The sequence below is a fragment of the Heloderma suspectum genome, chromosome 6 (genome assembly GCF_057233095.1).
Source record: "Heloderma suspectum isolate Gila_16-S chromosome 6, 16-S_ref, whole genome shotgun sequence".
Classification (NCBI taxonomy): domain Eukaryota; kingdom Metazoa; phylum Chordata; class Lepidosauria; order Squamata; family Helodermatidae; genus Heloderma; species Heloderma suspectum.
The window spans coordinates 101,122,748-101,148,683 of NC_139463.1; the positions used below are offsets into that span (position 1 = coordinate 101,122,748).

Below are 25,936 nucleotides of genomic sequence, written 5' to 3' on the forward strand. Positions count from 1 at the left end.
CCTTCTCCTTAGCCTTTAAGTTATTTATTTATTTCATTTCATTTCTATACCGCCCAATAGCCGAAGCTCTCTGGGCAGTTCACAAAAATTAAATCCAAACAACACACAATAAAACAATTTAAAATATACAGAACATTAAAACCACAATATAACAATACAACCACAATATAACAATACAACCACAATAAAACCTAGCAGCAGTGCAGGAGTTTAAAATACAGATTTAAAACAGCAAAGATAAAAATTTAGAAAGCTAAAATGCTAAAATGCCTGGGAAAATTAAGAAGGTCTTCACCTGGCGCCGAAAGGAATACAATGTAGGCGCCAGGCGAACCTCACTAGGGAGCTCATTCCAGAGCCGGGGTGCCACAACAGAAAAAGCCCTCCTCCTAGTAGCCACCCGCCTCACTTCCTTTGGCAGGGGCTCACGGAGAAGGGCCGCTGATGATGATCTTAAGGTCCGGGCAGGCACATATGGGAGGAGGCGATCCTTCAGGTAACCTGGCCCCAAGCCGTTAAGGGCTTTGAATGTTAACAGTTTTCCAACTTTTAAGGCACAAGCCTATGCATGTTTAGACAGAGTCCATAGCCAGCCATGCTGGCTTGGGCATGCTGGGAGCTATAGGACTCTTTTCCTATCTAACCATTCCTAGCATCACACCCTTAGCTATCTATCTTTTTAGTTCTATGAATGGCATTAAGTACTCTATGTATTGGGTCAGTACACTCAGGTTTCCAGAGCTTTAACAGAAATGGCCCAGGCCTCCTTTAGTTGGCCTGGAGGTGAGCAGATCAATGGAGAAATGGATGGACTAGGGCTTCTGGAGAGTGCGGCATGTTTAGCACCAGCTCCAGGTTTTGGGGGTCCTTGGCCAAGACACCCTCAATGGGCCCCCTCTCTCAGCGAGTCTACCCTCTCACCGCCATTGTCACCAGCTGCTCTTGCTCCTTGTCCTCCTTCTCATCATTGCTACCACTTGCTAGCTTGACAGGCAGAAAGTCAGTGAGTGAGCAGGCAGCGGCATCTGCTGTTCCTCCTCCTCACCACTTTCACTGTCGGCCAGAGAGAGGCAGGTGAACTAGAAGGGTGCAATGGGGAGGGGGAGGAGCAAGTCCAGGGGACTCTTGTCAGTTGACCCCTGCTGGGGTGTGGGCCCTTGGCAGGTGCCTGACCATGCCCACCCTTAACGCCAGCCCTGAGCACGCTTAAAAACCTCTGCAGAAAGTAGCATGATGCAAATTATCTTACCATGCACCATGCAACCAACTGGTTACTGGGACGTGGTAAAAGTTGCCTGGCCGTATGACTGGATTCAAGAGTTCCGGTCTGCTATTGATGACATGCTAAAATCATTCCTGGGCTGAACCAAGAATCTCAGAACTTTTCTACAAGAAGGTTTTAAACGCTGTATCTACTGTTGGTTTCACTGCAGAATTGAGATCCAAGCTCTACTTAAAAGACCTTTTCCTTTCCTGCTTTTCTGCTACATAACCTCTACGTGGCACTGAGCTATAACAGAATAGTGCAAATACAGAAATAGGAAATGACCTTTTCTTTCACTTTCAGAAATAATACGTCAGCTGGAGGTTCACAACATCATCTAAAGAACCACTAAACAACCATGAGTAAGTAATCACGAGTTTACAGTAAATGCCTCATGTAGAAAAGCTTTCAGAATTCAAAGCTCTCCACTATAAAAAGAACTCCCCACATAGAGCAAACTATGGGTTGTATCCAATGTTACTCCTAGGGTGTCTCTACATTAACAGAAAATCCTGCAGCCCTACTGGAGTATGATGAACGTGACGTGGAATTGAAAATGCCCTTTCTCAGCAGCCTTACGGGGCTTTCTATATATTTCAATGAAACACAGCCATCATGTGGCGGAATTATTGCTGTACACTGGCACTACACACTGTGGAAATGGTGGTGGTGGGATTATATTCCAGTTTATCTCCCATCTTTTTTTAAGGTGGGATAACGGGGAAAAACCACTGAAGACATCCTGGAGGTTGATGACATCGTGTAAAGGACCTGCAAACTTCTGTGAGTTGCCAATCACAAGTGCACGATAAATGCCTTGTGCAGAACCACCCTAGTTAGAGTAGATCCATTGAAATGAATGGGACTTAAGTAGACTAACATTAGATACAACCCAATATGAGGAATATTATAGTTTCCTTCTTCCTGTCATGCTTGTTTACTACATGTAGGGATTCTTTTTTCATGGATAAACATTCAAATATGCAATTCCAACAGCACAACTGCAGTGGTAATGTCCAGGAAGAGCTGACCAGATGATGAAGCATTTGTCTAGGCAAGGCAAGGCCTTCTTGACTCATTTATTTATAGCAGTCTTCGCCAACCTGGCACCCTCCAGCTGTCTTAGTCTACAATTCTCATTGCCCCCAGCCATGTTGGCTGAGGATGATAGGAGTTGTAGACCAACCCAGCTGGGCGTCAGGCTGGTGAAGGCTGATTTTGTAGACTGTGTGTCCCATCTTTCCTCTAAGGCATGGATGCCAGCATACATGGAATTTCTAATTTTATCTTCAAAATAATCCTGCAAGGTAGACTAGACAGAGTACAATATGCCCAAGGCCAACCAACAAGCTTTATGGTCGAATTTATTTATTTATTTATTTATTTATTTTATTTATTTATTTATTTATTTATTTATTTCATTTCTATACCGCCCAATAGCCGAAGCTCTCTGGGCGGGTCACAAAAACCGAATGGGGATTTTTAAATGGCTATTTCCCACCCCCAAACCTAACAATCCAGGCACTCCTACACCACACTGGCTTTGCTGTACTGAACACAGTGCTGTAATAAGAGCTATAGCAAGCAATACGGAGATGGAGAGAGAGACAGGTAAGGGGGTAAAAAGATGACTAAGAGAGCCGTGACAGAGATTTATAAAGTTATATGCGGTGTGGAGAAAATGGATAGAAATTTGTGTCCCTCTCAGAATACGAGAGACCTCCCAGTGAAATTGTTGGGCAGCAGATCCAGCACAGCCCCACCCCCACCCCCAGGGCTTCTTCACACAATGCACAAATAATTTGCTGGATAAAGTACCATAGGGTGTGGTGATGGCTACACATCCTACGGTAGTGGGCAGAGGTGGACAGAAGGTAGATCTGGATCTACTGGGAGAGCTCTGGGTAATTTACAGTAGATCGGTAAGGGTTTCTGATTCCCCCGTGTTTCATAATAGCATCAACAAAATGATTTTTTACCACATAAACAAAGCTCACGTGCTGAAATGAAGGAAGTTTGCTGTAGCTAGGAATGGACTTTTGTGTGAAAGGACTGAGAGCTCAGTTTAGTTCTGATACTGAAAACAAATCCCTAGGCTCAAAGGACCCTGTTCTTCCATTTTTAGTGTATATATTTTGCATCTGGCTCTGTTTGGTGGTAGATCTTGGGATCAGTGGAGGCTGGTGTCTCTGATGTCTGTGGGGTGGTGAATACACTCCGGGTTTCAGTCAGAACCAGTCAGCACTCTAAAGGAGCTATTCAAAGTGCTCCATATCTTGCTTTAGATGGCTTTAAAAAGGACTTAATTAATGAAGGAGGAAACCTTTACCAATGGCTCTTAGCCACAATTATTAAATGGAACCATGTTCACGGGCTGGGTTTTTCTACACAAGATTGTTAATCCGCTCAATCCACTTTTGGTTTCATCGCAGAATTGAAATCCAAGCAATATACAAGGGGCATTTCCTTTCCTGCTTTTCTGCTACATAACCTCCAGGTGGCACAGTGGTGTAGTGGTGTAGTGGAATAGTGCAAATCCCCAAGACAAAAACATGCTTTCTTTCACTTTCACAATTAAATGCTGCATTTCCCCTGCTCTACAAAAACTCATTGAAAGTGCTGGTTAGACACAGAGGCAAAACTGGAGGGACACAATATCATTTAAAGAACCCATAAACAGCTGTAAGTAGGGAATGAGAAGCGCACAACAAGTGCCTGATGTACAAAAGCTCTCAGTATGCCTCTCAACACCAGTTGCTGAGAAACAATAGTGAGAAAGGCCTATTGCCCTTGTGTTCAGATTTGAGGCTTCCCAGAAGCATCTGGCTTGCCAATGTGGGAAACAGGATGCTGGGTTAACATAGATGTTCAGTCTGATCCAGCAAGGCTCACCTTGTGTTCTTAAGAGAGGATTAATTAAACCAACCATGCAGGTCAGCTGTTTATCCACCCTATTGTTAATCTGGCAAGGCAGCCAGGACTCTACAGGTATTCTGAGTAATTTGATCCCTCACATATCTTCAGTATTTCTCCCAAGGTGTGCAGTGTTGACTGATGCAGTTCCAAACCCTGGTCCTCCCGTCTATTCTGAAGCACTAGCAACAAAGTAAATCGGACCCATGTGGGTTTGCTGTGAGTGACAGTGGCCAATTGATAATGCAGTAGGGCAGGTGGGGTTGTTGTTGTTGTTAGTCTGGTCCAATTCATAGAAACATAGACTTTTTAGAGTTGGGAGGACCCGTAGAGGTCATCTAGTCCACACACACGCACCCCAGCTCAAGGCAGGATCTACAATGCAAGATGCAACTACAGCACCTCTGACAGATGGCTGCCCAGTCTCCATTGAATACCTCCAGGAAAGCAGAGCCCACTGCCTCCTGACACAGTTCGTTCCACTGTAAAAAGAGCTCATACCATTATGACCTTTTTCTTAATGTTTAGCTAAATCTTCTTCCCTGCTGTTTCCACCTATTGGTTCTAGTCCTGCCCTCTCAAGTGACAGAGAACAAGTATGCTCCATCTTCTGTGAGACAGCCCTTCAGATATTTAAAGGCAGCTACCATGTCCCCCACCCCCTTAATCTCATCTTTTCCAGGCTAAACGTGCCCAGTTCTTTCAGCTATTTCTCATAGGACTTGGTTTGTGTCCATAGTTCGAAGGAAATTTCCGTTGGAATAGGTACATCTTGTTAGGAGAGAAGGAGGGTGTATGTATTTGTTTTTTTTAAAGGAACGAAAAAAGAAGAAAATTTCTCAGGAACAACAAGCAGGTAGAAGTTTTTCTCTTGCTAGTTTCAAGATAGCTGTTTAGCTTGCCCATATCCATCTAGTGGCTCCACAACGTATTCTGAGTAACAAGCTACTTTCCACTCATACTATTTTACATCTCCCTTCATTCTAACTTGACTGAGAAGTCACACCAAACCATGATTAAGGAAGCTTAATTATGATTTGTCATACTGTCTGAATTGACAAGCCATGGTTTGCAATCAGCCAACAAACCAGAATCAGAAACCATGGTTTGAAGGGGAACTGACAAACCATGGCTACTTACAGCCCATGATCTACATCCAGATGCCCCTACACCATGGAAACCAGAGAGATGAGCAAACTGAAAATTAAAGCAGACCAGTAGCTCTAAACCCTACAAGGACATTTGGAAGCTCAAACCATGGTTTGGGTTCTAAATCTTGTATGTGTGTGTGTGTGGGGGGGGGAGGTAAACCTTGGTTAGAGCAAACCATTGTTTGGTGTGATGTCTGAACTGAGCAGCTCTCTCAGAGCCAAACTGAACGTCACTTACATGCTGCCTAACAGCCATTTTGGGAGAAGCAAGCAGGGGAGAAGCAAGAGCAGAGAAGCAGTGGCTGAGGAGGCGGTACTTAATACTTCCCTTGCCTGTTTTCCTACTCCAAAGCTCACCCTCAAAGGCTTTTCTCCCCACAAAAGGAGAAAGTATTAAGTACTCCCTGTCTGTAGAACAGTCTTCCCCAGCTTGGTGCTCTCCACATGTGTTGGACTACGATTTCCATAATTCCCATTGGCCATGCTGGCTGGGAATTATGGGAATTGTAGTCCAACATGTCTGGATGGCACCAGGTTGGGGAAGGCTGCTGTAGCGTCTCTGCTCTCAACTGTGCTCTGCAGAAGCAGCTTTTCCTTTTCAGACAGGGCTGCTGGCTATAGTTACAAGTGGAAGTAGTACATAGTTTGCCACACAGGCCATACTGAAGTGCTGCCTTATGTTGTCTTTTGAACATGACTCAGGCGCCACAGAGGTGCTCATAACATAACCAGCTTATTAACCAGAGCTTGCAGGCAGGGTACTAAACACTGGCCTGCAGCAGCTTTTCTCCTGGTTCAAGAGAAGAGTAGCAGGCTGGGGGCAAGTTTGGATCCTGAGCTGTACTTTATGGGGACAGTACAGAGTTGATACACGCTGCCTAAATTTGCACACTGCTCACCTCAGCTTAGAGATACTCCAGTTAGAAAGGTTGAGCAGGTATGTGTGGTTGCTGACCCACCATGAGGGCTGCACTGGTAATTTTGTGTGTCCTTTCAGCATACAGAGGAAGTATTTCTTTCGAAAGCCTGGAGTAAATTTCTTTTCTAGCACCAAGAGTTTCCTCCCCGTTCTTTTGTGCCTGCTGGTGGTGCTATCCCTGGTGTTGTGTTGGCTTAAATTAAGTCTGGAGAGATTTTTTGTTCCAGAAATGGCCATTCTTATGCATGTAGAGGGGAACTGGAGGAGTAAAATCCATTAACATTATAGAGAGCTTTTTTGCACAAGGCTGTTAATCTGCTGTAACTACTTTCAGTTTCGCTGCAGAATTGAGATCCAACCACTACATGATGAGTGTATCCTTTCCTGCTTTTCTGCTATATAACCTCTCGGTGGCATTGTTGTATAGTGGAATAGCACAATTACACAAGTGTACAAACCGTTTTCTTTTGCCTTCACAAATAGTACCACATTTGTGATATTATTTGTGAATAATATAAATTCATAGTAATATAAATAAAAAAATAATATAAATAATATAAATTCACTGCTCTAAAAAAACCTTGCTGAAAGTGTTGTTTTAAAACAGACGTGAAACTGGAGGGTCATCATCTAAAAAACCCGTAAACAACCGTAAGTAAGGAATGACCAGCGCACAATAAATGCCTTGTGTAGAAAAGCTCATAGTCAAGGCTGGCTTGAAGAATTATGGAGGCTAAGTAGAATAGTTTCATTTGTCTACATTTTTCTTCAAAATAATCTAGTTTAGTCAAAAAGCTATTCTTTGGGGGTTGGGTTAATGCAAAGCCCTTTGACCAAACACTTCCATGCTTCTTTAAAAACACTTCTCCACTTAGATCACAGCCCTTGACTTTATTGGGAAAGGACCTTAGTTCAGCGGTAGATCACCTGTTTCGCATGCAGGCAGTCCCAGATTCAATCTCTGGCATCTCCCATTTACAGGATCAGGTAGCAGGTGATAGGAAAGGCCTTGGCCTGACACCCTGGAGAGCTGTCACCAGTCAGAGTGGATAATGCCGGGATAGATGGATAAATAGTCTAATAAGGCAGCTTCCCATGTTCCACTGTTGTCTTACCATCTGCTCACAAAAGGATTAGAGTTGTGGCCCTCTCCTGAGACCCTGCCCCCTCCAACTCCCAAACCTCATGTTTTCTAAGAAGCTGGGGAACTTCCTTACCCTAGTGAAATGCCTAAAACTTCAACAGGCTCTCTCCAAATTCAGACTCCATATGAATAGGTTCAAACTACAAATCTGAACCCAGAGAAGAGGAAATACAATGCTGGTAGGACAGAGGAGAGACTCGCAGACCAAACTCTGAAAAGCCGAGAGTTCTTGCGGGATGCATGATTCATTGCCATCAGAAAAGCGACAAGGAGAAATTGTGCCTGAACTTGGGAGACAGCAGAGGTGGCATCGTTCCACATAGCAATCTGCTGCAGCCACCGTAGGGAACAAACTGTGATATCTTAACGGACGCAGAGGACCTAGCTATAAACATGGGATCTACACGTTCTGGAGGAGTTGTGATGTGAGCTGGGCCCCATCTACACCGGGCTTTAACTCCGGGGTGGGTGCAAGTCAAGATCCCTCATGACAGATGACAGTCGCGACTTCGCAGCCATCCATGGTTTTCGCCTGGAAAATGCGGGGTTCCAAGGAGTCCTTTTACTGTGATTTTTTGGTTTTGCTGCAGGTTTCCCCGCGGTTGTGGGCCATCTGTTCCTTCCTCAAACTGACTTTGCATTTTGCAGTGGGTGTGTTGTGGGCATGCGTAGTGCCTGCATCACTCTGTGATGCCCCTTTATTCCCCCCATCCCTTTGCAGTTGCGCAGTTACAGAGGCACAGAGGGGCATTTTCATCTATTTAATCAGTTTTGCACAGTTTGCAGCTTCGTATCTTCGCAATGGTTGCTTTTGGACTCAGTACCTAAGGGCCGGGGGGGTGTCTTGGGAAAGGACCAACATCGCTCTCGCCACCATTTCGGAGCGATGGCTAGGCACGTAGCGCTCACACTTGTAAGTACGAACCATCGTGAGAGTCTCGGGCTGGGGAACTGTTGAAGTGATGGTGCAGAAATGAAGGAGCACAAAACACCTACTTTTTACCTAAAAAGGGACGGAAAGACACAGCAGAGCCCCTCAAATACAAAACAGCCACTGAAGTGTCGCACCCCCACATTCACAGGACTGCACAGCTGCGCACTTCAGTAAAATGGCAAAAAAAGAAGAGGGCACGGCGAGTCCGTTAGGGGAGCGCGCAGTACATCATGAATGTATTGCAGGGCATGATGATTCAAAGCCGCATTGCTGCACAGTCGCAACGAGGTGGGGGGTCAAAGCAGTGCGATATCAATGGGGCCCTGGTGAACTCCTGGGTTCTTTTTCTGATATCCTAAAAGTGCCATTGAATAATAATAATAATAATAATAATAATGGCATAGTATAAGGAAGCCATGAGATATATGCAATTATTCTTCACCTAGTCCCTAGATGCAGCCATTTCTACTGTGCAACACACCATCACACTGCAGACACAGGATTCAACATTCCAAAAACACTCCAACAATTTTATTTTTCAATCAGAAGAGCCCCAGCAGGAGCATGGTACTAAAGGCAAAGTGCAGGAAAAGGGACGGGACAGCTGGGGGCTGAGCTGCATTGCATAAGTTCCCCTTACAGCAGTTGGTGACCAAGCTGTAGGTGACCCCCATGTGCGGAACAGGCTGTTCCTTGCCGCAGTTTATGGAGCGGGTGCAGCCCTTGTTTTGGATCAGTGATACTCCCAAGGCAGCTCCCTCGCCCACAAAGCAATCTTCATCTTCTGCACAACTCATCTGGGTGCTGGGGCATCTGGTCGAGGCTGTGATTTCACAAAAATAGCATTCCTTGGAAAAGACATGAGGCGGCACGCAGATCAGAAGGCATATAAGGCCAAAGGGTACCGTGCACTTCATCGCGTGGTTGTGGATACGATGGTTGCCAATGTCTGGTTTCTTTCTTAAGTCACAGAGGAGTGGTACAGAAATGCAGAGGTTTGTTAGTGACTATCAAAAATCCTCTCTGCCAGCTGATTTATTATTTAACTTTGGGGGGGGTATCTTCCGCAACTTTCTTAGTGTTTCACTTGGATTGTTGTGGCTTTAGAGACTTCAGAAGTAGATCAACTGTGTTTTCCAAACCCAGTTCTCAGTGAAAATGAATCGTCTTCATATCCTGATTGCAGAAAAAAATGTCTGGATTTTCTCAACTTCAGAATTTTACTTTTTAATATGTTGGATCCAAGCTTCCTCTTCCCTCAAAGAAAGCTCTTTAATGGGGATTGGGGCTCTCTGTAACTCATGTGCTTCCAGAAATCAGTAGTAGCATCCAAATTCGTTTCCTTAATCACACAAAACTAGTTTCCCCAATTTGACTTTTTTTGGCGATATAAGAACGTCAAATAGACAGAGGATACTTGACCCTAGAAGTAATCCAGAATGTCAGTTCGATCCATGCTTCCAAAGGAGTAGCTTTTTCAGGAGCAAACCACAGAAGCAGTTTTGGATTGCTGAGTTCCAGAAATGCTGATCCCAACTGATGAACACACAACTCGAAAGCTGTTACAGCTGCCTGGCCTCCAGTAGAGATTGCAAATGACCAGCAGCTTTGGAATAAACTGTTTGGCTGATCTTCATAGACTTTCAAGAAAGTCAATGTGTGCTGGGTTTTCTTGAGCTTGAGTAACTCAAAACCTGCTTGATTCAGTATACAAAACTCCAAAACCAGATCCCAACTCTTGGTCCTGGGTTCCTCTGTTTACTAAACATGTGTTATGGCAAGCAGTCTCCAACCAAGCAAATCTAGCCCACTCAAAGGACAGAATGAATCCCTGGCTAGCAGAATCTGCTGGCTGCTAAAGCAGTGACATCACAATGGGTGCGAAAGGTACCACTGAGGACTTCCAGCTGGAGGTTACAGAGAGTGACATCACTTTGGAGATGTCATAGAAGGAAGGACAAGAAAAAGGTGTGGCAGCATTGCCCAGTGCAGAAGACTGCGCGGAATCTCAGCATTAGAGCTGGGGTTGAAAGAGAGATGGAGTAGGATTTTTAGGTTCTGTCTTTGGGGAACGAGGCATAGAGTCTTCGCTCCCGGATTCTTGGGGTAAATTAATGGTACCTATGTTTTAGAGTAGGGTAGGATGTGGAGGAAGTGAGCCAGCGTTCTCCGAAACAAAAGTAGTAGTATTTACACTCAGAGCTATAAAGCCACTTGAACTGCAGTTGTTACCCTCCTGATAATGTGGTAATGCAGGAGTGTTGAACCTCAGGATCAGGAGCTTCATCCTGCCCACATCAGGTCCCAATCAGGCCCTCCAGGGCTCCCCAGGTGGCCACAAACCCCTTCCCCCCAACCACTAATTGTTTGGTGGTTTCCTGGCTTTTGCACAGCTTTTTCCCCATTCCAAAAGGTTGACATGTCTCTCCTAAGGCTTCATTGCAGGCAATAAGAGCTTTAAGCTAACACATGCTGACAGTTTGGGAATTTTGCCCCTGCCCCCTTTGACTTCAGCCCTGCCCAGCAGCAGCCCCTGAGAGGTTCTCTGAAATTAAATTTGGCCCTCAGGCAGGAAGTGGTTCACCATCACAGTAGTAATGGATGTCAATAAGCCCTGGATCCCATTAGCTCGGCTTTCTGTCAAATCAAAATCCCAATTCCACTGCCAAAATCCAGTTTCGTTTCACCACAATCCCTACCCGGAACCTCACAGACGTCCTCTGCTGACAATCAAGAATTAAACCAGAAAAGGGCTTTTTTCCAGCTGCATCAAAAGAAAAACCAAAGTTGCACTGAAACAAGCAATAAAACAGTGGATGTCATTACAGTCACTGGGAGGAGGAGACTTTGTCAGTGGAGGTATTTCTTGTCCCAAGACGTGCATCAGCCCCCAAGGTGGGAGACTGCACAATTAAAAGGCAGAGGATCCAGTCTTTTATATGGGTTGCCGTCATTTTTTTTCACACACAGAGGCTCTCTAACACATCTTGAACATGTGTACAACTGGCAGAAATGGAATAGCTGCAGCATTTCCAAGCAATGTGTTGTCAAAAGTATCGCTGGTTGTGGTCTTGCCTGTCATGCAGCTCATTAAAAGCACAGAGACTCTGCCTCTACAAAAGGTGGCAACTAGTCTTTCATCAAGCCCTGGCAGCCTTAAATGAGTCATTACATGGAAATAAAAGGAGATGCAGTAACTCCTGGAAGAAAAGGGGCAAGGGGATGCAACATTCCACACCTGCTCTAGGATTGCTGGGGGTGGGGAGGGTCGGCTTGGACAAGTCAATGAGTCCCCTTAACCTGGATAAGGGAAAGTGCAAACCAGAACATTATCTTGCACAGGCTCTGACTTTTTTGGGTGGTCCATGCAAAGTGGGAATGACAGCGCAGTTGGGTTGGACCTAGAGTCACTAGCATTTGGAATTATTATTTATAATTTATACAGTGTCATTGAGGTATATAGTGCCTTACACAGTTAGGTCCCTCACCCCAAGGAAGTTACAATCTAAAACACCCAGTGGGGAGAAACAAAAGTAGGGCAGGACAGATGTGGGAAAATGCAGTTAACATATGCTTAAAGTTTGGTTAATGTTGGGAATGAGGAGTGCTGGCCCAAGACATTTTGCTGCCTGAAGCAAGGCCCAAATGTCCCATCCCCTCACTAGGGTCAACACTTTAAGGCAGGGGCGGGGAACCTACAATTCCCATCATCCCTGACCCCTGGTTATGCTGGCTCAGATTGATAGGTGATATAGTCCAACTATGTCAGGAAGACCATAGGTTACCCACCCTGCTTTAACAAGTCATCCTACACCATTCAGAAACCAGTTCCAACTGTTCTCTATTCCCCCTCACCCCCACCGATCATGGTGCTGCCTGAAGCAGATCACTTCTGTTGCAGGGCAGGGCCAGCCCTGGGAATTAGAATTAAGAGGATAAACCAAAGTCCAAGCCGAAGAGATGGGTTTTGAGGAGGGCTTCTACCTGTGCCTAGGGTTGTATAAGAAATTCATACTAGCAAAGTTTTTAAAATGACTTTTTATGCATCCCAGTTCTCACCTCCGAATGCAATGTGGACCTGAAAGCAATTTGCAGTTGGAAATCTTTACATTTCCGAGCTTGCGCTGTGTTCTGCAAAACAAAACGTGTTTCACAGCATGTGCGCATTTGAAAAATGTGCACTTCTCCAAAATGCACACGAACATGTTTTAGTCAATGGGAAAATGCATCCAAAATGCGTACATGTAAAAATGCACACAAAAATGCATATATTCACGCATACATTATGAAAAATGTGTACAAATTTCTGTACAAATTATGATTGATTTTTAATTGCAGAATTACAATTACAATACAGCTTGACTTTTAAAAATGGACAATCTCAGCAAGACCAAGATTGACAGATCCATCCATTCCTAGCTGTGCCTTTTTAGCTGCAGCTTGATATGCAGATATTAGGGAGTTTGTGTTTATTTCCATGGAGTAAAAATCTTCAACTGCCAATTTGAAATACTGTTATGGATACAAGAGCAGGCCAGGCTGTGGGGTTTTCCCCCTCTGTCCAGCTGGCAACCCTAGATGGATCTTTGCAGACCCCCTGCTACATCCCCACCTGTTGTACATCGCAGCAGGCCAGTTCTCCTTACCTGTAGCTGCCGGTAATGACAACTTCTCCATCGACCAGAACAAATTTCTCCTTCATGGTCCCTGTGACTTGTCTCTGGTGTCTGGTTTGGAACATGCAGCCACGGATAACTCTGACTCTCAAGTTCTAGAAAAGGCGATGAAGGATTGCAATAGCAAAGGCAGGGGTCATTTTTTCAGTTCTATGTCTAGGCAAAAGGGGATAGTTCCTACCCCACTTGGGTAAGGAGCTACTTCTGTTTATCTAGAGCAAGGGTGAGTAACCTTTTTTTCTGTCAAGGCCTCCACACCCTTGTGGGTAATCTGTTGGGGGGTGCAAGTTGGTGGTGAGCAGGGCAGAAGCCAGCTGTCAGCAGGGCCAGAGACAAAAGTGTATGGGAAACCCCTTTTCTCTTTCCCCTGCTCTCTTTTTCCCATCTTTCTGCCACCTCCTTTTCCTTCTCTCCCTCTTCCTTCCCATGCAGCAGGCTTCCAAGAAAGGGACAGATCACTCCTGCCAGAGGTTTGAACTGAGGGCATGCAAAGGGCTTTTCAAATTCGGCTTGTGGGCCACATGAAATTAGGTCTGAGGACCACAGGTTGCCCACCCATGAGGAAAGATCTGCTTAGTTATTCATTATTAAAACGCTTGACAACAAACACACTCACGCACACACAAATACAAACAGTTTGGGGACATAAGCCAAACCACATTCCAATATATCTTAGAGCAGTAAAACTTCCCCAAAGAAATCCCTGCTGTGTAGTGTCAGGGGAAGAGCACTTAGGTCCGCTTCCCTGGATCAGTTTTTGGTTGAAAAACTCCATGGAACTATTTTTTAGTTCCATAGCTGAGATAATGGCAAATAACAATAGACATTACTTATGTATTTATTACAGTTGTATCCTCCAAGGAGTCCAGGCAGTGTACATGCTTCTCCCTCTCCACTTTATCTTCACAACAACCCTGTGAGGTAGGTTAGGCTGAGAGACAGTGACTGGCCCAAAGTCACCCCCACTTCATAGCTGAGTGGGGATTAGAACCTGGTCTTCCCCCATCCTAGTCTGATACTCTTAAGCAGTACTTTTGATAGTTTATATTCTTTTTGCTTTCAGAAAGAAAACTCTCCATGGGTATTTAAATGTACTTCCCTGGACCAGGTTTTGTTTTAAAATATTTACCCCAACGTGTTACATAGGCTGGAACAAAAAATCACCCCAATGACAAACATATATAGATTTCTTGGGATATTTTATACCCTAGGCTCTTTTTTGTTTTCAGAATGAAAACTGTAAATGGTAAGGGGGTTGAATTTGGGGGGCATTGTTAACTACTGTTCAGGCGACAATATCCTAGAAGGCCTATCTACACAGAGTATTTACTCCAGTCCTGCTGCAGTCCCAAGGCAATCATGGCACATGACATATGCCCCTCTCTGTAGCAAGCATACTGTTTCTTGCTGTAAAATCCTTGGAAACTGGCTTTCTGATGGATTTTCCCATCACGGCAGCTTCACCGCAGTTTGGGAGTCTGTGTGACCTGAACTGCCCTCAGTACGAGCTGCTGGGAGCAGCGCTGATTGGTGGAAGGGAAAGTTGGGTGGGTTGGTGGGTGGGGCACGGGGACAGCAGAGGCCTAAGCATGTCTACCTGGAAGTAACTTCAATTGCATGTTGCAAGTACAGGAGCAGAAGGGTCCAGAGAATTCCTTTGCCTGTTGTTTTAAATATTCACTGAACACAGGAGTGGGGAGGGGGCAGCCAGCCAGCCCTGTTGTTTTGAAACTGCACTAGCATGAATATGCGCTGCATAAACATGCTTACTCAGAAGTAACCCTCTCCAATTGCACTTCACTGACTGCAGGAGTTGGGAGAGGGAGTGGCGAACAAGCCTCAAGCCTGTCATTTTAAAACTACGTTGTTATGGAAGTGCGCAGGTATGCCGAGCCTTACTGATTTTAAAATCTGATGGCCCCCAAATGACCCCTAATCCCACAGAGAAGGGTGGACATGAAGGCGAGCTGTCTGCTAAACATGCCTACTTGGAAGTAACTTGTCCTCCATTGCACCTCACTGAGCACAGGGGTGGGGGGAGAGGTACGGGGAGCAAGCCTCCACTCATTCACTGCCCTGGACCCAGGCCTTTGATGACATTCAGTTCAACTCACGGGACTCCGCCCACCTGACCCCAAACTAATGTGGTCTCAGGTGCCATTTACCCCAAGCAAGCAGGGTTTTTTTTTTTTTTAATGTATACAGGTTTACTGGCTACATGTGCCATGGGAGGAGTTAACCCGATTTCACGAAAATCTGGATTTAAATGGAATCATCTCAAAAACCATCTCTGTGTAGATCCAGCCTACGATATATAAGTCTACTTCTGTATAAGTTCTGCAATCAAAATGGCACCTGGGGTAGGGTTTTGTCCCATGCTGGCTTGAGAAGTTAAGAAGTAAATTGGTTTCTCCTCCCCACCTCTATGTGTCATATGCAGCTGACTGAAACAGCAGGAACTGTTTACACAGGGAACACCCAACCAGTGCTGAGAATGTCTACATTATGCACTTAAATGGGTTCAGACCACTGAAGTAGTGTGGCCAAATGTCCACCAGCAGGTTGTTGCGAGGATAAAACTAGATGGGACCATGTGTGTTGCCTTGAGCTCCTAGGAGAAAAGGCAGGCTAAAAATGTGATAAATAATATTAACTCCTTATAGCCTGTCCTCTAAAGCAGGGGTGGGTAATATGCAGCCTGCAGTGCATGCAGCCCCTTGACCTTTTTTTTGCTCCCTGCTGCCGAATTTGCTGCTGCAGCAAAAAGAAAAATCAGTTTGAATCCCTGAGCACCTGGTTTCAAAGGAAATCATCCCTTTTTTGCTGCTGCTACTATGCTGCTGAATTTTGGCTGCAAAATTGGCAGTGGTGCTGCAGTGGCAATTCCAGGGGGGGGGGGCTTGGGCGAAATTGGTCACCAGACCCACGGAAGGTGTCCACTGCTGCTCATTATATTGGATTCATCTTACTGGCAGCCTGTTTTCCCTATCTGTGCCAAAATAGACACGACTCCCCTAAGATCCCAAATCTCAGCTTCATGAACAGGTCAAAACTAATGAATCATCCCATAACCCATATTTTGATTCAATCCTTGAAACGCCCCCTTGTAATCCTGTGTGCAAGATCTCCACCCAAAGTTATCCGGCTGTGTCACTCTGAATGCCATGTCTTGTTCCTAGCAATCAGTGCCCAAAAGATATGTTGCCCGAACTCGGTTCTAGCTGGCTGCTGTACTGACACTGGGCTGGGGAGGTGCATGGCCAGTTGCCTCTGACTCTTCACAAGTATCAAATTGAAATACAAATACTCAGTTAAGAAGCAGTTGGCTGCAAAGTGTTTTCTTATTTTATGGTTTTCCTAAGATGATGCTGTGTTTGTTTTGTTTTTAACATTTTGTCTGTAAGCAGCTTTGAGATTATTTTATAAGAAAGGCGGAAGATACATTTTAAAAAAGAAATAAACAAAGTCCTACATCAACAGCCTGCAACAACACCATTAACAACATATCATTCCAAACAAGTCCATCTAAAGAGATGAGCTTTGTGTGATTTTCTTTTAAATTTGAAAAGTTAAACGGAGGTGTTTGTTCCTATGCACCTCCTTAGGGGAGCTTATTCTAAAGGCACTACGCTAACCTTCCTGCACTTGGCACCTTCTGGATATGCTGGACTACAACTCCCATTGCCCCACCCACATGGCCACTGGGGATTATGGGAATTGTACTCCAACATATATGGAGGGTGCTAGGTTGGGGAAGGCTCCTATTTTATTAGCAAAGATTAGATAGATGTATAGATAGAAGTGCACCAGCTGAATTCACCCCATGCTGAGATGGAAGTGCCTCCAGGCTGGAGGCACATCTGCTTAGAACTGCAGCCCTCCCCAATTCACCTCTGTGTGACGGACATTAAGGCAGGTTTTCTCGGCCATGGTGAGGAAGGAAGCAAGGTGTTGTCGACTGAGAACAATGTAGACGGGGACTTGACGCCTGATGGCCGCATCATACAGATCTAAGAGGATGTCCGGGTCTGTGAAAGCATCCATGACTATAGCAATCACCTGGAGAGTAAACAGGTTGGTTTGTGGAATATGTACCTAGGCAAAATTCAGATCAAATTTCTCCTCAAATCAATAATGGTGAGCCAAATGCAGCCTAGGGAATTATGCAAATCAGGTATATGCACATAATATGCTTACTTTTCATCCTTTATGCTAGCTGAGCAAAGGGGGGGGGCGCTTTGGTTCCAAGCTCGGTCTTTTATTGTTGTTTTTAAATCTACCTCCCTGAGTAAGGCAGGTCGAGATGTTTTTGTATGTCTGTTATTGGAAAGGGGGGGGGGGCACAATGCCACATTTATGGGCAGATGGCTGTTCATCCGCTTGTACCACGGCTACAACCTTTGATTAATTCATCTGCCAGATGAATCTGTGAAAAACAGTTTTAATCCATTCAAAAGGCATCCCTGATTTTTTTTTTTTAGTTGCTAATATGCACACTTCCCAAAACTGCAGATGGCAGACGCCATCTTAGAAGAAGCATTACCCCATCACTCTCACACAGGAAGGGATGCCTCTTCTATTGGAGGGGATGCCTCTTCTAAGATGGCATCTGCTGCAAAATATGCACGTACCACCTAAGAACAACATAAGCATACTGTCCCCTTTTAAATTATTGTTTTAATCACATGCAAAGGTCATGCAGTTTTAATCAATTAATTGATTCAATTTCATTCGATTAAGTGAATGAGATTTCTGTTGAGCAGCAGCCCCAATTTGTCCAGGAGAGGCCACTGAAATTGGTCCACCCAAACTGAGGGTAAGGAAGGAGCGGGTATGCGTCGGGATGGAAGGATCAGTCTGCTTCTGGTCCATGTTAGTGTCATATGCACACATCTCTCTCTTCCATCCCATTTCCATATTAATCTGCAAAAACATTTTAAATCTGCACGAAAAATGGCATTTGGACGTGTATTTTTGAGGTATTTTCTCATAACCTATGCCAAACATATTTTTTCTGAAAATACTCCGTTTTTATATGCATTTTTGAGCTGAGAACTGCATTGCAAAATTTAGAGAAGAGCAAAATCAGAAGGATGACTGTGATCTAGTCCACACATTAAGCTGGGGGGTACAAACCAGGATGGTCCCTGAGCATCTCTGTGTGTGCACGTGGAGCTGTATAGCAGCAGCGTAAGACCTGTATTTGGGAGCATAAGGCTGTTCTTGCTATAGTCTAGGGCAGCCTGTGCACTTGCTTCTGCACCCTGTCCTACCAGCTGAACCTATCTATTTGTAAATGCATATTCGGGAATGCATACTTTCCATAAAGTACCATAAATCTCCAGTCCCCTCTCGTTCTAGGAAGTTGATCTGGCTGCCCTGAACCTCCCTCCACTTGGCAAAGGGGAACACACACACAAAACACAGGAACAAAATGACAGCTGCATAAATACAATTGGCTCCCAATGTCATTTGAGGAAACGTTTTATCAAGGGAAATTTAACACTCCTTAATGAAACCACTTGGGACAACTTTTCTCCTCCAGCTCAGCTAGAGGTGAAAAGTTGTCCCAACCAGTTTTATGAAGAAGCATGACATTTCCCTTGATAAAACGTTTCCTCGAAACGCGTTGGGAACCCATTCTATTCTGAAGCTGTCTTTTTTTGCGACTGGCTTTTGTACTGCTGTTTGTTTGTTTTTTAATCCTCTCTGTTTTGGAACACAAAACACACTCATAATGGAGTAGGGGAGTGCAGCTTCAGAGAGTCTACAACTACCATCACCCCAAGCCAGCATGGCCAAAGGTGCAAGTTGTGATCCAACGCATCCAGAGGGCACCACACTGGGGAAAGCTGTTCTAAAGAAGAGCTTCCTTAATATTTTCACCCTTCCCTCCACATCCATGAGGGCTAGAAACATGCCCAACACCAGCCGCTCTTCATTACCTGGTTGGCTTGTTGGATGCATCTGCGAACCAGTTCCTTGATGTGTGGTGCTCCCTCTCCTGGAGGGTGGGTATAGACCTCAGCTCGGGTAATCCCTTTCCAAGCCCCGTTGTCTGGCCACCCCAGTTCCAGTTCTGGAGTGGGATCATCTGATCGTCCAGGCCAGTAGCTGAGACTCGAACCTTCATCTCCAAGGCCGCTGCAGTTCCCTGCTCCACGTGGTGGAGGCACCCTTGAGTCTTCTGCTGCTGCCTTCAATTCCTGTAGCTCTCCATCAGACAGAAAGGGGCGCAGTTTTTCCTGGGAGAGGCGCTCCTTAAAGGCCTCCTCGCCCTTAGCCAGGAGGTCCTCAAGGGCCAGCCGCTGACCCTCACAGTAATAAAATTCGGGGTTCGATTCAGTGACTTTAACATACGGCTCATCACTCTCCAGGCAGCGGACCTGGGAACCAGCCATGGTCTTTGGGGAAAGGACACAAAATTCTGTAACACCCACAGCTGTACCTCTGTAACCAAAGCAGTCTTTCCATGCCCTTCTTTCCCCACCCCTACCCCACCCCAGCCAGCACTGGCAAATATATATACAGAAGGAATTCTTCCCTGCACAGCCCTGAGATCTTTAAACCAAAAATGTCCTTCAATGCAGATCTCCCCCCTTCCCTGCCCTGATCTTCCTTGACTCCTAAGAGAGGAAATGGGGTAGATTGTGGTTGTTGTTTTTAGTATAGATAGATATCACCCTACATACTTTTCCATACCCTCCACCTTGATTCCAAGGATGCTAGGGTTGCCAAGGGTCCAGAAAAAGAAAGAAAGAAAAAACCATCCTGGCCTGCTCCTGGCACTTTAGCAGTGGTTTGGTATGCAGATTATTAGCCTGTGAACTTGTTCAGGGTATGAAGATAATAACAATCACTTCCTAGTTGCTGCAGTTAAAAGGGGACAGCCACAGTTCAAAAACTGGCCCCTTAAAGGATGTGGTGCAGCTCCCAGACACCTCAGTCATTAGCCTGCCCTGTGCTGCCCTGACCACCTTTGATCCTCTTCCCAAACCCTAACGACACACAGGAGAGCCCTGTGGGTCACTCGAATATTCCACACAGTGATGGAGTATAGTGCAAGGCCCCCTCCCTTTGTCCAAAGAGCCTAATCTTGACACGGACATCTGTCTCAGTTCATGGCATTCTTCACTCCCTATACCTGTTTTCTAAATTGAGCACCCAGGAATCATCAGATGGGCATCCTGTTTTCTCTGTCTGTGCCAAAACAGACCTGACACCCGTAGATCCCAAATCTCAGGTTCACAAATAAATAGGTCAACGCTGATAAATCATCCCACAGGCCATATTCTGAGTCAATCCTAAAACCACCCCTTTTAATCCTATGTGCAAACTCTACATCCAAAGATATCTAGTGGTGTTGACCTATATCTTATTGCTTTCTCCTGGTAACCACTGCCCCCCCCCACCAAATAGGGTGGGGGCAAGTGCCCTAAAATATAAAATAAATAGCCAAAATAAATAGCGGCTACCTTTAGCTCCACTGGTGCTGGACCTGGTGAACACGTGGCCAGTTGCCCATTACTCTAGCAACCTAATTTAAATCTAACCCTGAATTTGATTGTAGCACCTTTAAAAGTGCTGGAAAGTCACCCCGTTCTATTTGGGATTTCTTTTCCTCCCCACTGATGGAGACAATGGAACCCTTCGTTTGAAATCCAGGGTGTATGGAAAAGAGTTACCCAAATCTCTACTTGGTCTATTGCTCTTCTTGCACACAGCTGGACTCCGGAATTTTCACAGGAGATGATGAGACTGGGAGAGCTTGTCTACCAGAGGGTGGAGGAAGAACTCCTGGATTCACTTTGTGTGAGGGCTTAGTAGAGAAAGCCTACAGGCAGTAGTCAAGCCAGGAACACAGCAACCCTTTGACACTTTGCGGGGAAGAGAAGTCTAGAGGGCTTGAACAGAGGTAGCAGCAGTAAGAATAAGAAAACTTCCATTCTATGGGAGAGGGTTGGAGCCCTAGTGGGTTAAAAAGGGCACCCAAAAGCATACATTTCTCAGGTTCCCAGGCTGGGCCAGGGAAACAGTGCAGTGACCAACACAATATCTTATTTTGCCAGGTAACATAAAGGCAAACAAGAGAACAGTGGTTCCTTCTCTGACATTTTTTTGCCAATCCATCTATCCCTCTTTTCTCTGTTTCTGACAACAGTTTATACACAAGCGATAACTCATCTGCATCCACAAAGCCAAACCATTCTTCCCAGTAGCTGGTCTAGAGAATCAATCTCTGTTCTTCCACTTCCAGGCACTTTTCCATACTTGCAGAAAATGGCTGCTCACAAATAGAAGCATCTCAAAGAGAAGCAAAGGTTTTCCAACACTTTTCCTGGGCCCAACTGTTGGCTGAGAAAGAAGTAGTCTTCTCCTGGACCAGTCAAGAGTCAGAAATTATCCTCAGCACATCAGGAATTGGAATATTCTGGACAAGTTATACTGGTGGGTTGTTATTTTCAGTGAACAAACAACTGGGGAACGCCCCTGGATTGATTTTAATTTTTTCCCCTTAAGCAGATGAGCAGCGGGAAGCTTTCAGCTAAAGCAAACAATGTCTCAGTTTTCTGGGCCTGGGTCACTCCAAAGATGGAAATCCTTACAGCATTTGGCCAACCGGCTGCTGGAAGAAATGCCCTAAGCTGGACCAATGAAGAACAGGAAATGAAAATCCCACTTTTCAGTCTGCCAGCACCAGAATCTCCACCCAATCAACAAGTGGAAGAGTCCTCTCTTTTTAGCCTATGAGCATCTGCAACACAGTGTCTGTGGAAACTTTCTTCCTTTTATCCAACTCACAGCTTGAGACCGCCCACTCTTTCTTAGCCAGTCAGCTTTCAACATTTAAGTACCTGGGTTCTCATCCAATGAACAGGTGGAAATGCCCTCTTTTTTAGCCAATCAGCTTCTTAGTTCTGAGCCATTGCAACATGAGACAGTTTCAAGACTGACCATATCCACAGCTGGGCAATCTCCTCCATTGCCGACTAATCCCAGTCCAGTTGGGGTGGGGGGGATTTGTTTTTAGGGATAATCTCAACAGGAAGGAGTCATCATCTGTTGGAGGAAGGGCTGCTTTTCATGCCTATAAATACATCTCCTTGCTTGAAAGGGCATCCAGTTTTCTGGGCACAGCTCCTAAAGTGCGCAGGAGAGGAGAAACAGTATAATAGGATTTTTCCACTCAGTTTTATCTCTCCAGGAGAGTGAAGGAAATAGTACTTTACAAGACTGTGGCAGCCTTCCCTGAGAAACAGCCACTCCTGTTCCGTATTTCTCCAACCCCAGCTTGCCAGGTGCACTAGCTGCCTGGCAGGAAATTGCAGATAAGATTACAGGTCCAGCATATTTGTTTCTAACCCCACCTCAATGGCCGTAAGGGAGAGGGCTATACAGAAATCAGGGAGAAGGACTCCCATCTCAGAGGTGCCTGGGACCTCTAGGAGAGGAGTGAGGACTAATGAAATCAGGAGCTACAGATCAGGAGACATTTGATTTGCGAGTCAACATTAGAACCATCTATGCCAGGGGTCGGGTAATACTGGATCAGAGGCCACATGTGCACATACATGAATGCATACATATGCATACACACACGTGTGCATACATACGTACAAACATGCACAATTCTAGGCAGAGTCAGTTCCCCCTTCTATCCATGCTTTTCCAGGCTTGGGGCCTTCACCCCCATTTAAACATGCCCCCCCTTTTAGGCAAAACTCTGGTGTTTTAAAAGGTCTGTGACAAAGAATAAGATGCACTGATGGGGAACAGCTGCCTCTCCTTGAATTCCTGCTAGCTGTTAAATTTTAACAGCTAGCAGGAATTGAAGGAGGGGGCAAACTTTCCCCATTAATGCACCTTATTTTTTCCTATAACAGTTAAAGACGCAGGAGCCTTTCCAGTAAAAGAAAAGAAAAAGTGGCGATTCTACTAATCCACAAACCACCTCCACCTAGAGTGGCTGGGTGTAATAAAGGATGCAGCCTCCGTGTCTCTTACAGTTATAGAGGAGGCTAGTGCCACAGGTTCCCTCTTTGACACAGCTATTAAAGATGCAGGATCCCCTGACCTTTTTTTACAACTGGTCCCAACATTTGCACTCCATCAGCCGGCACCCCCACTCACCCATCATTCCTCCCTTTAACACCGTAGGCCTCAAACCTCCCTTCTCAAAGAACCCAGGAGGCCTAGCTCATGGCTCCCCTACCCCAACCCTCATTCTGTCTCTCATTCTGAGGGCCCCCCCCCCCAAGCATTTGAGAATATTGCTTTTTCACCTTCACCAATGCAGTAGACACCAGCTCCTTTGATATAGGGTAGGTGGGGTGACTTTTAGTCCCACATCTGCTGTAACCATTAGCTCTCATGTTCTTTCTCCCCAGACTTAGGAGACGTGGCTTCCTCAGTACCCACCAGTTCATTCTCCTTTCGTACTTTTTTCACACACATACCTCCCTGTGTAGAGGAGTTCCGGGTGCATATCCTCTTTCAGTTCAGTTTTTTTTTCCTGATGCAAATAAGCTGCAGTATCCAATGCTGAGTTCAGAGGCCAGCCATGGAATGTCAGATCCCATCTCTGTCTCTCCAAACAAGCTTTTGGGGTCTTCTTCAACAGCTCAACTTTCTGTGCCTGTTGCCAGGCGGAGAGTAGATGCGACTCACCAATCCAGGAAGCCCAGGGATTATTTGCAAAGCACCTGTTGGGTGCCCGGCTGCCAAGGGAGCTTCGAAGAATCACCCTCCCCTGTAAGCAAATAATGTAGCCTGCGGAGAATTGTAATTAATGAGACAACTGCATGCTGGGCAAGGGAGGGGCAGGAGAGAGGGGGGTCTGTTTGACCTCTTCATTTACAATACTCAGTGTGGGGTCTACACCCCTACTTTGGCCTTTGCTTCCAAGCTTCCTCAATAATCAGGTAAACCTGTTAGTCACACAGGGGGTTATGTCTGCAGATGCTGGATATTTCTTTGTGGAGGGAGTGTCAGTAGACTTTTCTTTCACATATTTGGCTATCAGTGTGCACATATTATTCCCTCAAGGTTGCATTTCTGTTGTGCGGATTTGTATCTTCCGAACATCCAAAGCACAATGTTTTGTACCTGGGAAAGTGTGCTTCTTACCCCCAGATAACACATCCATTACAGTTGCTGTGGCAAAGGTGGTCATCCACTTCTCAAGAGCACCTATTGGCCAGTTCCTGTAATATTATTTACTGTGACCTGGCTTGCAGATCATGCAAACTCATGGTTTATTGCCCTACCCAGGGCTTGTCTGGCAGATAATCGAACAAACCATGGCTTGTTTTTTCAATCCCTGGGTTGTTTGTTTCCCTCCTCATTTCCTTGCTCTCTCTCTCTGTATCCCAAATGTCTTTACAGCACTGTAGTACTGGCATGTGACAACACATGGTTGAAACAACCCAGAATTCACAACCCAACAACAAAGCATGGGTTGTTTCTTTCTGGGTTGTTTGTGGTTAATAACCCATAGTTAAACAACAGTGCAGGGTTTGCATATAACAACAATGCATGATTCAACAACAATCCGCAATTCAACAACCCATAATCAACCTTAGCTGTGAACCAGGCATATTATTATAAAAAGCTTCTCTCCCCCGCAACTAACCTCCATTCCATACTGTTAAATATTATCTACATATATATGAATACACACACAAATGCATACACGCACATAGATACACAAATCTTCAGAGATGGTACGTTCTCTCCTAGCCAACTCTTACCTCAGTGGTAGCCAATGTGGTGCCCATGGGCAGCAATGTGCCCCTGGACATCTTTCTTGGCACCCGCCAAGGTGCCCTACCACTCCCACTTATTTTTTAATTAACACATTTTCTTATCAGCAGTTGAGATTGCTGAGAAATAGGTTTCTGTTGGTGCTGAAAACTGAGTTCAAATGTGTTGTTTAGCATGCTGGGGCTCAGACCCAACCTCTGCCTTGTACTCAGTCCTTGGGGCAGGTTAATTGTCCTTTGCCACATCTCCCATAGCAGCCATTTTGTGGTGGTGCCCAGGACAGTTTCTCAAATTGCCAAATTTGCCCATGACCCAGAAGTCCTGCTTGTCCCTGTCCTATGAAGTTGGACTCATCCTGAGTCTTCGCCATCCTACCTTGCAGTGCTGACCTTGCATTACTGTGAGCCCTGGCTTCACTACTACACTGCCAATCATCCCAGTTAACAGGGCCCTGGGAGCTGCAGTCCAAAACATCTAGAGGGCACCAGGGAAGGCTGGGTACCATGTTGAGTCATTGCTGGGTTCACACAACTGAATAAGCCAAAATATGGGTTAAGTATGGGTTGAGTGTGAGTTGTTGTTGAATCATGGGTTGTTGTGTTGTGTGAACTCAGCCACACTAACAAACCATAGTTTTGTTAACCACAAACAACCCACAAAGAGAACCCATGGTTTGTTGCTGGGCTATGAAGTGGGGGATGTTAGTGGTTGACAAACGATGGTTTGTTAGTGCAGCTCATAACAACCCATGATTCAACAACAATCCACACTCGGCCTGTACTCTTGTCATGTTCTGCAAACCAGGTCATTGTTATTATTATAAAAAGACTTCTGTGGAGTTCTGGGCAAAGGCTGAAAAGCAAATGGAGTACCAGGAGCGTGGCAATCTATCACAGGCTTTCTCCACTTTTTTCCTCAAGCTTTCTGTAGACCCAGGGAGCTGTCCTACCCTTCGCCTCATTTTTGAAGTGAAGTGGATCCTCTTCAAAAAACAAAGCAAAACTCAAATGCTGTGTTTGAAGATCCTTGTGTCTCATCTTCCTTCCACCTCCCACCCATCCTTTCTCCACCACATGGTCCTTTGCCAGGTGGAAGCCGTGCTTCTTTGCTGACACTGCATTTGTCCATCCCGTGCGACTGCACATACCAGCCTGCAATTAGCTGTGAAAAAT

General features: G+C 45.3%; 2 protein-coding genes across 4 annotated transcripts in view; both read right to left on the reverse strand.

The window, feature by feature from the left end:
• Positions 1 to 23,735, reverse strand: part of SACK1E (scaffolding CK1 anchoring protein E) — a 29,935-nt gene extending 6,200 nt beyond the window's left edge. The window contains exons 1-5 of one of the 3 annotated variants that reach the window (XM_084805645.1): positions 23,459 to 23,735; positions 20,687 to 22,142; positions 18,947 to 19,405; positions 16,893 to 17,060; positions 12,972 to 13,096 (exon numbers count right to left, since the gene is read on the reverse strand). In XM_084805645.1, the coding sequence (XP_084661771.1) occupies positions 12,972 to 13,096; positions 16,893 to 17,060; positions 18,947 to 19,402 (749 nt within the window). In that variant the 5' untranslated portion in view covers positions 19,403 to 19,405; positions 20,687 to 22,142; positions 23,459 to 23,735. Of the gene's footprint in view, positions 1 to 12,971; positions 13,097 to 16,892; positions 17,061 to 18,946; positions 19,406 to 20,476; positions 22,143 to 23,284 lie in introns of all 3 variants that reach the window. The other 2 variants (XM_084805646.1, XM_084805644.1) reach the window with 2 other exon arrangements.
• SPACA4 (sperm acrosome associated 4) lies at positions 8,868 to 9,242 on the reverse strand. The gene has a single exon (XM_084807074.1). It carries the CDS (start codon positions 9,240 to 9,242, stop codon positions 8,868 to 8,870), a length of 375 nt encoding a protein of 124 aa, XP_084663200.1.
• Positions 23,736 to 25,936: the final 2,201 nt, after the last annotated feature.